General features: G+C 33.9%; 1 protein-coding gene across 1 annotated transcript in view; it reads right to left on the bottom strand.

Annotated features, from left to right (window-relative positions):
- LOC148179528 (uncharacterized) overlaps window positions 1-15,525 on the bottom strand; it is an 82,911-nt gene extending 67,386 nt beyond the window's left edge. The window contains exon 1 of the mRNA XM_088030432.1: window positions 14,862-15,525. Within this exon, the coding sequence (XP_087886558.1) occupies window positions 14,862-15,008 (147 nt within the window). The 5' untranslated portion in view covers window positions 15,009-15,525. The remainder of the gene's footprint in view (window positions 1-14,861) is intronic.
- Window positions 15,526-17,380: the final 1,855 nt, after the last annotated feature.

Here is a 17,380-nt window from a genome sequence, read left to right as displayed (position 1 = left end):
ACAATGATGAGAACTTCGCCCACATTTCCATTTCCAATTCAAAAAATCACAATTTTTCTTTCAATAGATCGTAGAAATTATTATGAAACAACTAGGTAATTACAATAATTTGTACATTAACAATGAATCAAACTAAAGATCCAATGTTGGTGTCATTTCAATTAGTAAAACGATTTCAACATTCGAATAGTATTTACTTCAAACCGAAGAATCTCTTCCTCGAAAGTATCAGTTTTACGCAATGCAGACGTTTGAAAAATAAAACGTATAAATTTGAAATTTATGTGGACCACATACGATGCCTCAGAGATACCCGTAGTTTTGAAGAAGTCTACCCACACAATAAAATGAAAGCAGGGGCTCTTTTATGAGAATAGTGACTTGCACACTCTTTCATACTGTTTCTTTTCTAGTGTTTTCTCAAGAAACCATTTGGTCAACATTTATTTTACTATACATTCTAAACAAAAACAAATAAGAGATAATTTATGAGGTTGATAAAAAACGACGAATTGTTGCTTTAAAAAATATTGGGAATAATATTGGAGATCTGTGGTATTTATAAAAAGTATCGAATTAAACGCTCCTTCGCAATTTAATGGTCATTACGCGGTGTTGAACACTTAAAATTGATTACATACGGGTACTTACATTAAACTTGAGTTTATATAGAAAATGGTTTTCTGTTGAGTTTACAAATTAATGTAAATATATTACATTATTAAACGCTTTAAGTACTATGGAAATTCTGATTAATCAAATTAAGAATTGTAATTAAACCACTAAAACCGAATGATCCCATAATGTTTCCAGTTATTAGCCATAAAAGGAATCTCCTTTGCGAATATTAAATAGGTATTTAACATCGCGGAAAAAAAGATTTTTATTCCTGTATCAACCACACTTCCACTGATTTTTTTATGGCAATAATTATGCAGATTTTATGTTTGCCATAAGCCCAAAACATTTCAAAAGTGTTAATCAAAATGTTGTCCCCCAGCGCTATTCAATATTTGCAGAACGCCTTCATATTTGTCCAGTAGAACCTCAGTTTTAACACTCTCAAATTCCAGACCACCGTGAAATTTTGGCGAACCATATTTGTTTTGTTTCAAAAGACACTTCTTGAATAGAGCCATTCACGACAACCATCTGGTAAAGTGTCTCCATTTGTGACTGTCATCCGTTGTCTTGGAGGAAATTTGTTCAGGGTGGTCAACTTTATTACGCAATTTGATTGTTTTACATCCTAATTTAAAGTAATGAGTGCTGTAATTAACAACTTTTATTACTGTGATGGTAAATGTCTCGATGATTTGTTGGTCGAGCCTTCAAGGGTCCAAAGATTTCGATTGACTTTTGATTGACCTCAACGTGTAGTTTTTTCTTCACTTTGTAAGCGATAGAACTGCCTCAAGCGTTAAGATATCGATTCTAATACTGGTAACGAGTATTGATGGCTACTTTCTGTGTGATAATTTGATATGGTGTACCGCTACATCATCATTATCTAGGAATCCGCGGGTTAAAAGGTTTAACCTCCTGATGATATATAGTGCCTGCAGATATCTACGGCCACATATTACTATTGTTGCCCCATACCTGTGTTAGTCTCGTTATTTATTGCGTCCTTTTCCCGTTCCACGCGCATGTTTTATTAAATTATTATTAATTGGCCATTTCTAGAATCTGCATGTTGCTCGGGGGAAATAAATCCTCAGGCTTAGCCACGAAGAGATTTTGGAGAGTACAAAAGACTCCGTTGAAAGGCAGCACTTTATCAGTCAGATCGCGGATTAAAAAATGAATTAGCGGAATCGATTTGAAGCAACTCGTAGTTACATTGTTCATCTGTAACCATCATAACCTCCGTTCCGTAGGATGCGCTGCTATAATAACTTCATTATTTGCGCTACCAAACACACCAATCACAGCAAGTCATTAATTCATCTGGACAATGGCGACCGCACAATATGTAATTTGACGGGACAATGCAAGGAAACTTTAATAATTAGGGTCATGCGTCAATAATCGTCCCAAGTCATTTTGTTTTAATTTCATTCAGCTCGTTGATATAATTGATAATGTGCTTCCAAGTAAGACATTCTCACCTCCATTAAAAAATGTCTGTTCCGATGCTATCAAAGATAAACCCGTCGAATGCTCAAGGTGCGAAAACACGAATAGGATGTCATCGGAATTTTCTCTCTTCTAAAGCGCACTATAAATATTTATGTTCAGTACCAAATAAAGAGACGAAGGTAGATGGTGTGAAAGCTTTGTCATGTTTCTCCAACTTAAGATATAAGTAACAATTAATGCCAGTGAAGCAACCTCTACGCGGCTAATCAGAATTACCTATGATTTAAACGTCAAAAGCTCTGCAATTATGTGTTCGGGAAGAATCGCTCACACTGTCTAATAAATTACCGCCCCCCGGAGGCGGAATAATTGGATTTGTTTCGAGGTGAGGATGTGAAGTATGAAAAAGTCAGTGCGCAGTTTACCGTCATTACACCTATTTATCAATGAGCGGTTAGAAAGGAAAACAAATAATTCTCTACTATAATTTTCTCTATAAGGAGATTTGCGGTGAAATATTTTTAAACTTTGTACATTTTTAGGAAGTTTCAAAGGACAATTTTTATATTGTGTTGCGGCAAACTAATAAATTATGCCCCGGAGGCGGGATAACTGGAGTTGACTTGAGGTGAGAATGTGAAGTATGAAAAGGTCAGTGCGCAGTTTACCATCATTACGCAGATTTATAGCAATCAATAAAAATTGGAATTTCTCTTTGAAACACGTGTGGAAAACCCATCACTCATATTCTTCTATTGCCACATGTGAACACACAAAATTTCGAAATTTGTAATTTTATTTTGATTTATGTAATTTCGAGATTTATAGGATTAATCACATTTTTTTAATCTTATGAAAAAAAAATAATTTGAAAATTTAAAAATAAAATTGGCAAATCCGTCACAGATCTAAACCGATTTTTTCAATTTTATTCGAAAAATTCGTTGCTTCTGTCTTAAAAAAGATCAAATGCATAATACAAAGAGTCACATTTTGGAAATTAAAACTTCAGCAAAAATTAAAAATTTAATTTTGAAAATAAAAATTTTCAAACCTATTAACTTTAAAAAAAATAAAATTTTTCTAATTCGGTGGAATATACTTCTTCGGGGTCCGGCAACACTTGTGGCCACCCCTAAAATCGTGCTTAATAAAATAAGGACATTTGAAAATTTTCATACACTTGCCAACGCATTTTCAACCCAAATACACTAAATTGAGATTGAAAATAAATGGTAGTGAGCGTTTGTTTTCACAAAAATTCGAAAAACGCCAAAAATTACATTTGTTAAGCGTCCCGTCGCCAAACTATTGATGATAAAAGACAGCTTTTAGAGCTTTGTCAATATAAACGTAAGCAAAATTGCACTTGTAAAATTAATTTTGGATTTTGGCGTGGGACAAAAGTGATGCCGGACCCTGAATACAGAAACAAAATTTTGTAAGTGCGAAATTTTAAAAGAAAATTGATTTATTTAAAAATCTGAACAAAACCTAAAAGGATTTGGAATTCTACCTACTTAATCTACAAAAAAAAATTGAAAATGAAAGGAGGTGGAATTTGAATTGGCAACTACATATATTCTTTATTTTTTGGTAAATTAGGTGTTTATAATATGATAAATTCCGCCAGTCATAACGCAAAATTCTTGAAGCTCAACAATTGCTCCGCTATTTAGCTCCGTCCTCAATTCGTTCACTCGCCGCGACATCCGCCCACAAATCATCCCCTACCTCCCCATAAACTATCCACACGCTTGAGCAAGCGAAGACTTATTAGCATCCGGAGAATGGAAATAACGTTTCATTCGACACATCAACTAATGATAGAAGATTGTGTGGGTTGCCCGTATGACCCAGCGTTGAAGTTACTGCCATCGGAAAACGTGCGTCAAAGGGTATAAATACGCTACTTCGAAATGTCAAGCTGATTTTCCCGAATGACGCAATTTCATTCAATTTCTCTTTAGGCTAGCGATTGTCATTATGCAAAATGCGATAAAAAGAACGAATATATTAACTTTTACAATTAGGTCATGTGCACACATACTAGAAATCAGATCTTTGTTGAATGTCACTGAAATTAATTAAATTAACTCGTATCGTCAAATAGAATTATGCATTAGTGTAATAAGTGTAATACACGCGAATGTTTCGTTTCTCTATTTTTAACGCTGATATGATGTTTTATGCAAGAATGACAAACATTTTAATTTGTGTAATGAAAAAACAGTTTGCTCGTTGTTATGCAGATCCGAAGGAATTAATCTAATTAAAATTACTAAGATAAACTTTTTTTTTTGACTGAGCACCCAATTTCGTAGTTCCAGAGAAGTAATTAAAAGTACTCTGAAAAGACGACAAATGTGCATGTAAAAGCCCATGTAGCAGTGGGTGAAATAAAGGCTGATTTATGTAATCAGTCACGCTAGGACGGCTACGCGAGCTGCGTGCGTACACGTTCCGGGGCAGAGAGCAGAGGGCACCTCCGTTTTTCCACATTGTTCCTACTAATATCTCATTTCCGGTATCTGTCCGATATCAGCACATAAATGCGCATTACCAACGTGCGCAATTATGTTTGCATTACAAATTCTTATTAATATTAATGGAATAAATGATATAGTGGTCGTACCAATACGACTTCACGGCTGGTAAAATTTATTATGTGATAATATTTATCTTCCAATAACATCAGCTTTTGCACAGGTTTGCATGCGCGCTGTCCTGGGGGACGTTTCAACACGACAAGCAGGATTATCCAGGCTGAAAACCGTTGCGTTTCTTTTTAGATTAGCTTACAAGAGGCAATTACAAAAACGTTAACTAAATCATTTTCAGGCATTTGCACCTGAACGCGGCTGAAACAAAGCGTGGACATGGAATAAATAAGAAGCCAGTGGATGGTCCTCGTAACGTACCAACTCCATTAAGTAGCAGCGGGTGGTGGTTAAACTATCCCAGACCAGTGCCGGCATCTCTATCGTAACTTCTTGTCGTGACCACTAACTCGCTTACACCATAAACACTACGAGGACCATCATGATGCAATCACATTTTTATTTTATTGATGCTTACATTAAAAGGTTCATAATATTTCAATTGTTTATGGTAATTTGATGATGACGTATCGGTTATAAATCATAATCGTTGATATCGGCGTAGGAAGCAATCAAAAGCGTACAAACCCGTAACAACAAATAAGAAAATTAATAAATTACTTGTTAGCTATCAATAAACTTCCAAATCGTCCTCTGAGCTATAAATTTCTTCGATTCAAAGCAGTTTTATATGGTTATGATGACCATTTTTGGGGGCCATTTGCAATTTAATATACTTCGATTTGTACTTAACACTGGATCACGTTTTAATCGCTTGATATACGACTACAACGACATCCTCAAAAATTTCAATATTTTTTTTAATTACAACATCCGTCAAAATTAGCAGGGAGCTTAAGAAACAATTTGTTATTAGTTCCGGTGAAAGTATGGTCATAAAAGTAAATTCGTCCCACACATAAAAATCACATAAAAAAACAATTATGCTGCTGTATACTTAATTTACTTAATGTTATTATAAACGTATCCTTCATAATTAATAGCAAACAACTGTTCGTCCAAAACGTTTACTTTGTGCTTGTGTTAATACTTTATTCAACTTTTATTAGGTTTGAAACTAAAAATAAAAGAAACCTGTCAGACAAGTTAACACGTTTTAAAAATAAGAAACGGGCGGCTATTGCGTATCTGGAAAATGTAAAATTTTGAACCAACTTGGATTAAAAGATTAGAGCTGATTTCCGTCTTAAGTTTCTGAAAATGAAATATAGATCTACGAATATTTTTACAACGTTTATCGAGCCATGTTCCTTTGAAAAACCATTTAATTTATTAATTTATTCGCCTTTTTCCGGATCTGTGACATTTATTGATGAAACTTGTGAATGTAAAGCCGCGGTTTCGCTTTAATTAAATTATAATTAAATTTACGATTTGAAAAGTAAGGTTTAAGTGTATAAAAGAACATCTTGGTTGTGTAACTAGCTATAAAAATAAAGTTTGACCCATAAATTTTAGCCACAATTCGAACTCCTCAGTCCATAAAAATACTGTAAAACTCTTGTAGTAAAACAGTTTAAATTATGTCGGATCAGAGAAGAAAATTGCAAGAAACTGATTAAAAACTAGATATATTGTGAAAGCGGAATTGATGTGTTAATTTTTATCTTGGCCACCGAAATGTGCTCTCAAAGTTGAAATAGCATTTTAGAGTAGGTACTAATAAAAAAGTTATGATACTTAGAATGTTGGTATAATTGCTAAATGAGGCCATTACTGGTCTGCTATCTTTAAGACAATGAGAACCTTTTTGTCCGTTTTCTTCTCTCTGCAGACATCCTGAAAGGTATTTGGATTGTGTCTGGTAAAAGCCATAATTTACCCGATATAGGTTCAATCTTCCTTAATTATCTTGTCTCCAGGCATAACGTATATGCAAAATAGAGATAGTATGACGGCATGTTTATAAGCCTTTAGTACTGCAAGTTGTAAGACTTACGGCTAACTTCCTAGTTCTCAGTAAATCACTCCTTAAAACTCTGCATGTGATCAGGCACTGAAAACATCAACATTATTCTTCCGATTTATGCTCTCCACTTGACCGTTAATTTAAAACACAATCTTTCTAGGTATAACGAGTTCGAGAAAAGCTGAGTTAGAAGCACTTTTTTTATTTTTCACAAAGCACCGTTGTCGAGCTTTCAAGGACAATATGAAGCTGGTCAGTGTAAGCTCGATCTCATCAACCTCCGGCTGGATTCCTTTTCCAGATATCATTGAGTCCGTCCTATCGCATTATTATCTCGCTATTATTATGTACGTATGTCGAGAAATTGAATATGTAAATTTCTGACATATTGGTTCTCGGTAGCGCTGAATAATAATAAATACTACCGCTTGTTACCGCTGTCGATATGAACATTATTATGGAGTGTATGGAAAGAACTAACCGTGTGGGCCGGAGCTCCTGCGCTACTTATTTTTATAACTGGCAAACATTTGTCATGGACCAGATAGTATATCTGTCAAACTGGACAATGCATTGCCAATGTATACGAGTTCACTTTGCCGACTTCACGCTATAGGTGTTAAGTTACGACGCCGAACAATTAGTGTAATAATATGTTTATGTTGGTATCTTGCACGGCCCACACTGTCCTGTTTTATGTTTACCGGCACGGGAACATCCGAACGAACAATGCCCTTACTGTTGCACAAATAACGTTCATAACATAATTTACAATTTTTCTTTCTACTGTGCCTACCTAATGTTTCGATATTTCGCAAACGTGATTTAGAGAGCTTTGTTGCAATTTTCAAGAACTGTTATTTGTGGACAAAAATTCTTACACCCACAGTTCAGTAATACGAAATTTAAATCCGCATTTTATAGAGGTTTTAGATTTTAATGTGACTCAGAGATGGAGTGATGTATCGATTTCTAATAAAATCAATAACGGATCAGAAACATAAAGACGCAGATATGCTCAGTTGAGAATTTGCGGTTCATAGTAAATAAACTCGTAACTGTCAGATTTAACAGTCACGCACATAACTTCTTCGAAAAGTGTTGGAAAATTTTCTACGGTAAATCCTACTTTTCACCATTTTTATCCATTCCGTTTTGACACCTTTAAACTTTTCAAACGGTATGAATCAAAAATTCAAGAAATGGAAAGAATAGCTCGAAGAACCTAGTTTTATCAGATCGTATCATAAACCCGAATCAAGTGCACAGATTTTAACCACAATATCAGACACCGATGTAGATAATGATGCAAAAAAACGTGAGAAAAAAAATGTTTGAAATAAATGGAGCCCTCAAAAGGTCCAATCTTTATCTCGATTGGTCCGTTTGCTCACTTTTTCCGATTCGCTTTGTAGACTAAACAGAAATTTTAATTAGAAATGAAATAATGATAAAGTTACCTGAATTTATTACGAAAAATGACCAAATACACTCCATTCTCATGCACTCCCCAATGTCATCACGCGTAAATTCAGACAACAATTTTCATAATTTTAAGTTCATCATAACCACTGACAAAGAATAAAAAAATTGAACTCAAAATATTCCAAATTGGAACAATTTGCACTGTAAAACCAACATTTCTCTCCCACTATCATTGCTAAACTGACGGGAACTCCGATAAAGGCATTTTTTGCCACTTGTTTATTAGCGTTTTTATTCCTAATTTTTCGAGCTGGACTGACATTGGCATTGAACTGGTTTACCCCTAACACTTAAGTGGGGAAAATTGACTATCGAATTTTCGACCTGTTAGATTGTTATTGTTTTATAAATAAGGGAGATATTGACCGTGTCTGAATTTGAGACCAAAAAGCAGCTAACTTCCATACTGAAAAAAATAAAATTTCGAAATCGAACTATCGAAGATCAATTGCTAAGCTAAAAAATTGCGAGAAAAACGATTTTAAAAAGGGTTTTTTATATTTGCCACAATTCCGGAGATATCGAGCAAAATCGTTTCCGGAGCTTCAAAATTTTGGCCCGCTGGCGACAACCCGAAATTTCAAACACCTCAAGGCCAAAGGTTATTAAGATCGATCAAAATCTATGAAATTTGATGCATTTTAATCTTGCATATTTTTCAAATCTTGTAATTCTTAAAAATCTGCTGTTCCTTTAGATTTTCTTCAATGTACATCAAACAATTCCAGCTTAGAATCTCTTATTAATCCTATTAAGCATCTGAATATGAAAATTTTACAATCCATAGGTAAATCTGAATAAAAAATAAAAGTTTACAGTTGAAAAAAGTACGATTATCTAAAAAAATCGACGGCAGATCTAAAGATTTTGAGGAATATCTTGAAAACTAAAAAAAAATCAGCAGATGTATCTAAAATATCTAAAGCATCGAATAGGTAAATGCCTGGAAATAATTTAGCAAATCTGAAAATAGCATTTCAAGATCGATTTTTATTCTAGTAGGTAGTCTTAGGTACATCCTAAGATTCTACAGATCATTTTAATCTTGGACAATTAAGATCATTTTAACAAATAAAATTTATCTGATCTTTGCAATGGTAACTGGAATAATAAATTTTAGTTAGATAAAATCCTCAGATTTTTTTAATTATATTCCTTCGTTTTTTCACATTCCAAATTTTTGAATCTTCTAGAAGAAAAAGCTGAAGCTTAAAACAACATTAAAACCAAAAATTTTAGATTGATAAAAATTGAGTGTCGCATATTTTGTAGTTAACAAAAATATCAACATTTTTCGCTTCTTTCGTTCAATTAATTCAGAAGTTTCAGACAAACCAATCTCGTTGAAAATGCTCTCGATTATTAAGTACACCTCTTTTAACAACACACACTAAATCACAGATATGGCTTTCAATATGGTAAATAAAGAAATAAGAAGTTCGTTCTAATAGCCAACTGTGCTGTAACTGTCGATCTTCCAGTGCTTCTCTACAGAGTGATCTACATAAACTATTAATAAAACGACCTACGCGACGTTCAACTACAAATCAAGCTGACAGACATTTAATATTTAAAAAAACGGGCAATAAAGCTGTACGAGCTTACTTTTCGTATTGTGTTAATAAGTACACTTCACTAAATCTCCTGTTACAATTACCATTATTATAAATTTTAAATGGTTTCCAGAGACAATTGGAAGGGTGCTAGGTTGAAATATTGTTGTTTTTTATTTATGACATTCAACACTGTGTTCCTTACTGTCTTACTGTCTTTATATGGTAGGTAACACAACGTAATTTATACAAATTAAACTTGATTTAAACCTCGCCAGTCTTGTCCTAGGTCTGAACAAGGTTTTTGTGTTGCTAGGCACTGTACTTTGATTAAAATTTCACATAGCTCAATAAAAGTTATGTCATGTCTTAGCTAACATAATTTATTATACCTTCCTAGCATCACTACATCGCTCGTAATTCATACTTATCGACAATTATATATTCTTGTAATTTGATATTCTTATTGGCAATTGCTTTGAAGAAAATAGTATCTTGGAAAGCAAGTCGCAAATCATTCGGTGATATATTATTATGTAAATGCTTTTCTAGAATCGGGCGGTTGACGTTTTCAGTCGAAACAAATTTTTTTGATTGAGATAATAAATATGGAAATTGCCCCTTTGTACAAAAACTTAACGAAGCGTGTTACTTTCGTATGGGAATATGTTGACGTATTTAATCGGATATCCGAACCGTTTGGGGAATTAAACAGAAATTTCCGGTAATCGAATTTATTGCCTCACGTTAATTTGACACCGGAAATTAATCCACACTGTAGCGTAAAAATATTTATCAAATTACTACTTGTTGATATTAAATGTGTTCCAGCGCTTGACCTTGTCGGTTAAACAATCTAAAAATTTGTCACGTTTTTCCGCCTTTTTTCGTATCTCTGCCAAACGAAAACGGACGTCGATCTGAATGTGTTTCACTGATGAGCAAGAATTCAAAAAAATGGCAACCTGGAGAAATGTTCAACTATTCCGAAAAGCGCTCACAGCCAGATCAGAGGCAATTACCACACAAGAGAAACTTGAAATTAGAAAAATGCGATGGTAGAGATTTCAAACTGGTTTAAAAACATCAATGAGGTCACCTTGGAAGATTGATTATAGATTCGAAAATTTTACATTTTCCTTGAATTGAATAGAGCAAAAAATTATTAAGTGCTTTATAGAAACACCTGTATACGTACTGTTAACGATTTATTACTAAAAGTGAATTCGCACAATGGAGATCGATTGCTACTAGCTATGAAGGAATTTTTGTGAAAGCTTATTTGAATTTAAAAAAGATTTATCAGCCCACTAGAAAATGGCCCAACTGATTGATTACTGATAGGTGAGATAGAACCGTCAGACTAATTTATTTATGACTTTTATTGATGTGTAAATGAGGGAGAGAAAAGCTCGAAAAATATTTGCAATGGTTTGATAGACAGTTGGACAGTTAATCATAAAATGGCTTACATAGTTGGATATGTGTTTCCGTCTGGCTGCATCAACGTTATCTGCTTTAAAATATTCTTCTTCACCGGTCTCATTAACCACTGGTAATTTATTAAATTAAGAGGTTCCAGGTGTCTGATAAGACACGTTTTCATTTCAAAGCTGTTTAGTTAAGTCCCACAATTCAATTGAATTTCAAAAATACGAAAGCCAAAATTTTTTTTTAGTATTCTCTGGGCAAGACCACCAACTTTGGCGAAAGTCTTTTTCACATAATTATAATCTATCTCTGCCTCGCCTTTTTCTGCCCACAATTTTTTTTTCAAAATGCTTTCTATTTTTTTTAACATATTAATTATTATTATTTGTCATTGTTTAAAACAAATGAGTATTAGCTGTAATTTGGGTTACTGCAATTTTTCCCGTAATTTTTTTATTAATTAAAATAAGTCAAGCTCAAAGTCATTTCATTTTCTGAATTACATTTACACCTCCAATCTTGATTATGTAAAGATAAGCTTTAATAAGTATAATTGACAAAATTCCCGTTTCATTATTATCTCCGTAAAAATTCTTGTATAAAATGTAATAGCATGAGGTCAAAACAGCAGAAAATTACTTGACGTGAAATATGCCATACCTCGTCGTCTATGGTGCTTAAAGCATAAATAAAATTTATAAATTCCAGTAAATGAAATTCTTCCTGGGGAGTTTTCATAAATACCATTTGGTGTAGGTCTTTTCCGGTAACAAATTGGTGCCCATCTCGAATCACTAATCCACATATTTACCCAAGTCATAGAAATTCCAGAAATATTTGAAAGAAGTCGGAGCGCTGAGCCTTATCGAAGTTAAATAACGAGTATGGAAACAAAGGATCACGAAGAACGCCCTAATTAAATAACATAAAAAGCGAGTAATAGTGTAAATAGCATGATACTCTTCACGGGCTGCTGACTACACTCACTAAACTCACATTTCCGACATCCATACGGCTTTCTGTGATAAACAGGCGTTATAATGCCCGCTTTCATGCTCATTTGCACCGTTTTACAGGATTTATTTTGCACGCGCACGTTAATGATTCCGTGCTTAATTATATTCATTGGTGGGAACTATAAATTCCGATTTGACGAAAACTTCAGGAGTGTAACCAAAGTGGGTGTACACAAATTTATTTCAAATTAATGCACCGACAACAATATAAAATTATAATTTATTCGACTAGTCAACACTAGAATATTTTGACAATAGTTGTGTGATACGAGTACTGTTAGTCTTTCTGTTCTGCCCAGGTGTTTCAGATGAAGTTCTAATTCGACTAGACATATAAGCATTATTTACACTACACCTCCGGGCTTGTATGCGGCCTGTATTTCGGGTCACCTCGTTAAAGAGTTTACTACACACAAGATCACGCATTTGATACGCCAATATGAAGACAAATTATTAAATTGTTAGTCAATTACGAAACTGACTACGCTCGCTATGTAATGACTCGTTTCAATATAATTAAAATTTATTATCCATAAACACATCCGACATCCAACTCTTTAAATCTAGGTTTCAAACCTATTGATCTTTCAGTTTTGCAACCCACCCGTACCTCAAAAATTGGGACTTTTTTCGACTTTCATTCCGTTAATAAAATTAGCTTTCTAAATTACTCGGTAATAACGTTACCTCACACGAAGCACTGTGTACTTAGACGTTTCTTAACGGCCAATAGTGCACATCGACAAATAAGAAAAACGAGTTTTATTAACATTAACAGTTGAAAGAGATCGAATTTTCTTCCATAATTCAGCTTTACTCCGCGAAATAACTGTCAATTTGTGGACACCGGTTTTTCGCTTAAAATGAATATTAAATCGAATTCTAACAAAATTAGGCTTTCAAATTCTAACAAGTAATTTAAATACTGATTTATTAATTAAGTGTACAATTCATTCAGAATTGAGTTAATAACAGCCTTCAGACTATTCATATCTTAATTGAATATCTGCGTGATTATAATTTCAACGATTGTAATGAAATTACAACTTCACATTTATGTGCTCCACGAATAACCCCAAAACCGCACTTAATTTTAGATCGATGACTTAAACAAAATTACGATTCCACGGCGATGCATCATAAAAAGTACTCGCGTCTCTCGGGTTTTTCTTCATTTACTGGAAACCACACAGAATAAAGTGTTCGCATACAAATGAACAGAAGGAAAGACAAAAGACCTGTGTCTATTAAAAATTCAAATTATACAATCAGTGTTACTGTCGACATTGATCTCGATGATTTGGCAAGAAAATCTCATTCTGTATGCTCGGAACAAATTGAAATTAAAGTAAAATGTTAATTTTTCCTTGTCATTGTCCCACACAATCTAAAATAGCCCGTAGGAACCATCAGCGTTAGACAAGGACAACGCCAAAAATGCGGTCACTTTAAAAAGTATCCAGGAGTGAACATGAATAAGTGCGGCCAAAGGACCCAGCTTGACGCCATTTATAAAATCTGTTTATATTCAGACAGATTTCAGGTTTCAATTTCGAACTATTACTCCGGACTAAGATTCTTTTGTTGCTTTTCGAACATCATGGCATTGCATAAAGGGAAAATGATGATGTAAGAAGATGAGTGAAAAGTATTGTTGTAAATAAAAAAAAACTGAAAATTATGCAGCAACGAATTTTACTGTGCAAAAAGTGGAGGTCTCCAACAGTAAAACATTTAACATACTTGTCACTTTTACTTCTCAACGAGCATTAAATCACAGAAAAGACCCATTAACGAGGAAAAATAACAATCTGTTAATTACTACGAACTGCGTTGTCGATCATAACAAAATTTATTTGCTTGTGCAATGAGCACAGTTTTAATTAAAAACACCTCTTGAGTTTCATTAGGGAAAATGCACTTTGAAAATTTTACGAGAGCCTATCGAAAGGAATTTTAATTTTCCAGTCTGAAACATTAATTAATAAGCAAGTCTAGAATGAAATTTCATTGGAATAGTTTTTATTAAAAATTTTTAGAAATTTATGGTCCTTCCTAAAATACAACATACATTTCAAAAATTTTAATAAACGAGTTCAAAGTTATTAAATACAAATTCACTGGCACAGTGCTAAAGCTATCACCATTTGATAACACAATTATCAAAAAATATTGTAATCTTTCCAAATACAAAATTTGTATAAATTTATTCGCTGTCTCCTATAAATTTGTAACTTACAAAAAGTACCTACTTACCTACCCTAAAAAAAATTTGTAGAATTCGTCTCTTGTAGGTAATTTGACACAATTAATAAGCAAGTCGAAAGTTATAACCTCCTCAAATTTCATTGTTAAAATTACGAGAATTTTATGAGTAATAAAAAAGTTCGTTTTAACAAGGAAAGCTGCTAAAATTTCTCTTATGTTCTATAATTTTCTAATTTCCTCAAAGCCCTCGATCGTCGTTCTAATGCTTCAGGAGTTTTCTGTCAGAATGACTAAATTTGTTCCGGCAAAAACTGTTAGCTCAATGAGTTAAAATTAGGTAAATACCACTTCCTGTTTAAACAATTTGTCGAAATTTATTATTAATAATAATAAGTTGTGAAATATTAGGAAATACCCGCAAATCAGAATCTAAATATTTACATTCATTTCAACATTAAACCTTATGTTAATTAAAATGCATAAATTAGTGCAGTATTTACTGAATAATTCAATTTGAGAGTACTTTCGAGGGATTCCCCTGGCCCGTGGATCATACCTGCATTTGTAGAAGCCAGGCGTCGACGAAGGGTTGCGAATGGTTGCTCTGGTGTGGATTCCAACAATCTCCTGGATGCGCTGGGACAATTTGGTCGTCAGAACGAGGCGTCGCCGAGGGGGCTACACAACAAGCCCCCGTATCCATAGCCCCGAAGGGCACACTAGGACAACACACACCCTCGGTGGTCCGAGAGTTCCATAGAGTCAGTCACCAACACCAATTTCAACCTTGCTCTTTAGAGTGAATCGCCTTGAATTAATTCAATTCACGAACATATTTATTTTCGGAAAATACCATAAAATCGGCGCTCTGAAGGCACACAGGTGAGCTTTGAGGCACAAATCACAAAAGTTCCTTCAAAATTACCGGTGATAGTGATGAATACACACAGATGCACTTGAATACAAATCAACTAATCACATTCAATTTGCGTTGAAGTATGTTTGTCTTGACCATTCGTGCGTAACAATATACACGATTTAATTTCAAATTTTCAAAATGTCATAACATTATTTACAAAACATTCCCCGAATGTCTTCGCAATGTGCGCTTGTCCGGAAAAGGCGGGAAAAACACTTATACTTTGACAGAAACACTACCCGAGATGATGAGCATCCTGTCTTACTGAATAATAAACCAAAGCACGTGAGGTGATTTAAACACTAGATTTTTATGTACAACAGTCAAATGTCACTATATTACAATGTTCAAAAAAGTTCTTTAATTCCGAGGATTTTTTTGGAAAAGATGTCGATTTTTCGTTAATTCTAAGGCACTTGGGGCAAGGGGTGACTTTTATCGTTTGTGGATAATTGTTGAAGGCGTATAAGAGCACCATGTGGTGGGTGTACCGTGGTTCACTTGTTGCGTAGTCGTCTTGACAACGGTCACACGCCGACTGAGACTGCCAGGCGTACAAACACAAGAGCGCCGAAGAGATAGGCGATTAGTTGCTTAAGACTGCAACGCGCAAGCGTTTGACACCCACGACACGCGACTTATGAAAACTAATCAAATGATGTGGCTGATACAGTTCTTATTGATTTTTTACCACTTTTTTGTTGTGCTATTCGATCTTGAAAAAAACCTCATGCGCACTCCACCAAAACTCCGGCGATGATATCGAGACGTTCTTTGGTCCTAGACGCCTAGACGCTGAAGATTCCAACTTCTCAAACCTTAGTTTGATGCTAATGTCAAAATAGTCAAAATAATAGAAAAATAGAAAAAGGTAAATAGTGATCATTTTACAAACTTAATAGAAAACATATTAAAAAAAAATTTTAAAGAAAAAAATATGAAAATAAAAAAGAAAAAGATATTGAAAGATTAAAATAAAGAACAAAAAATAGTCAATGGCAAGAAGAATAAAAAAAGCACCATGGCACGACAAAAAAAGAATGGTAGAGATGATGAAAAGATAATTGAACAAAAATATAGTTCCAAAAAACTGACAGGAGTGCATAAACTACAAAAGCATTATTTTCATAACTAGAAAGAACCTTCGAAAAATTACAATTTGGATAGAGACCAAAAAAAGAGTTATGTTATATGAGTATGAGCAACCTAAACTGGAATTCGTCAAAAAAATACGTAGTCAGAAACCTTATCAGAAAGGACAATAAATCAGAGGCAGAAATAAAAACTACAAAGTACTAAAATCAATAATGAAAATAGAGTTCACACTGGTTAACAAAATGAATAACGAATATTAACCTGAAGAAATTTTTGAATTCTCCTGTGAAATTTTTCATTTCAATCTTTCAAGACTTCCTGCAACAGTTTTTGTTTACTCGCATAATGACTTTACCATTTACAGAAAAACATATTTACAATAAACTATTTTCAATATATGTAATTAGCTTACATACGTCATTAAAGTAACTCATTCATTTAGCAAATTGTTAAACTACCCACGTTGTAAACAGTTAAGTACCTAGCTATTATAATAGCACAGAAAAAAATCGTGAAGGCATTGTATAACAGGCATTTAGTCAAGTATTTCCCTGTGAATTTAAAAGTTTGAAAAAGCAAACCTCCTTGGTGTCTTATCATTTTCCAATCACTTTCGTTGAAGAAGACTTTACGAGTGCTCCTGCAAAGTGCTTATTACCTCAGCCACGTCCTGAAGTATCTCTGTTTTCTTAACAAAAGGTCAAATTTGTCATTTAAATGTGTACTAACATGCTGTAATGTAATTATACAGTAGTACATTAGTAATTAACAGGTACAACATGCACGTTACAAAATAACTTCACGCCGAAGTATAGTTCAGCCACGTTCGTCTGAGCCACCATAAAATCATAAACATTTGCGGGCGACCGCAACGGGACAGCTCGTGGTATTTTTATTAGATTTACGATGACGACCAGACAGCTGGCCTGTTTGGGGATGATTCTTATATTGCAGGGTGCTTTGGTAAATAAAGATCAGGTAGATATTTTAAATATTTGCAGATTGGGTTGTAATAAAAATTCTGTATTATACAAATGAAAATTTAATCCTCTACCTCGCTT

The sequence above is a fragment of the Gnatocerus cornutus genome, chromosome 2, assembly GCF_029298725.1.
Source record: "Gnatocerus cornutus isolate USDA-ARS CGAHR chromosome 2, icGnaCorn1.1, whole genome shotgun sequence".
Lineage (NCBI taxonomy): Eukaryota > Metazoa > Arthropoda > Insecta > Coleoptera > Tenebrionidae > Gnatocerus > Gnatocerus cornutus.
This window is presented reverse-complemented; position numbering and strand designations above follow the sequence as displayed.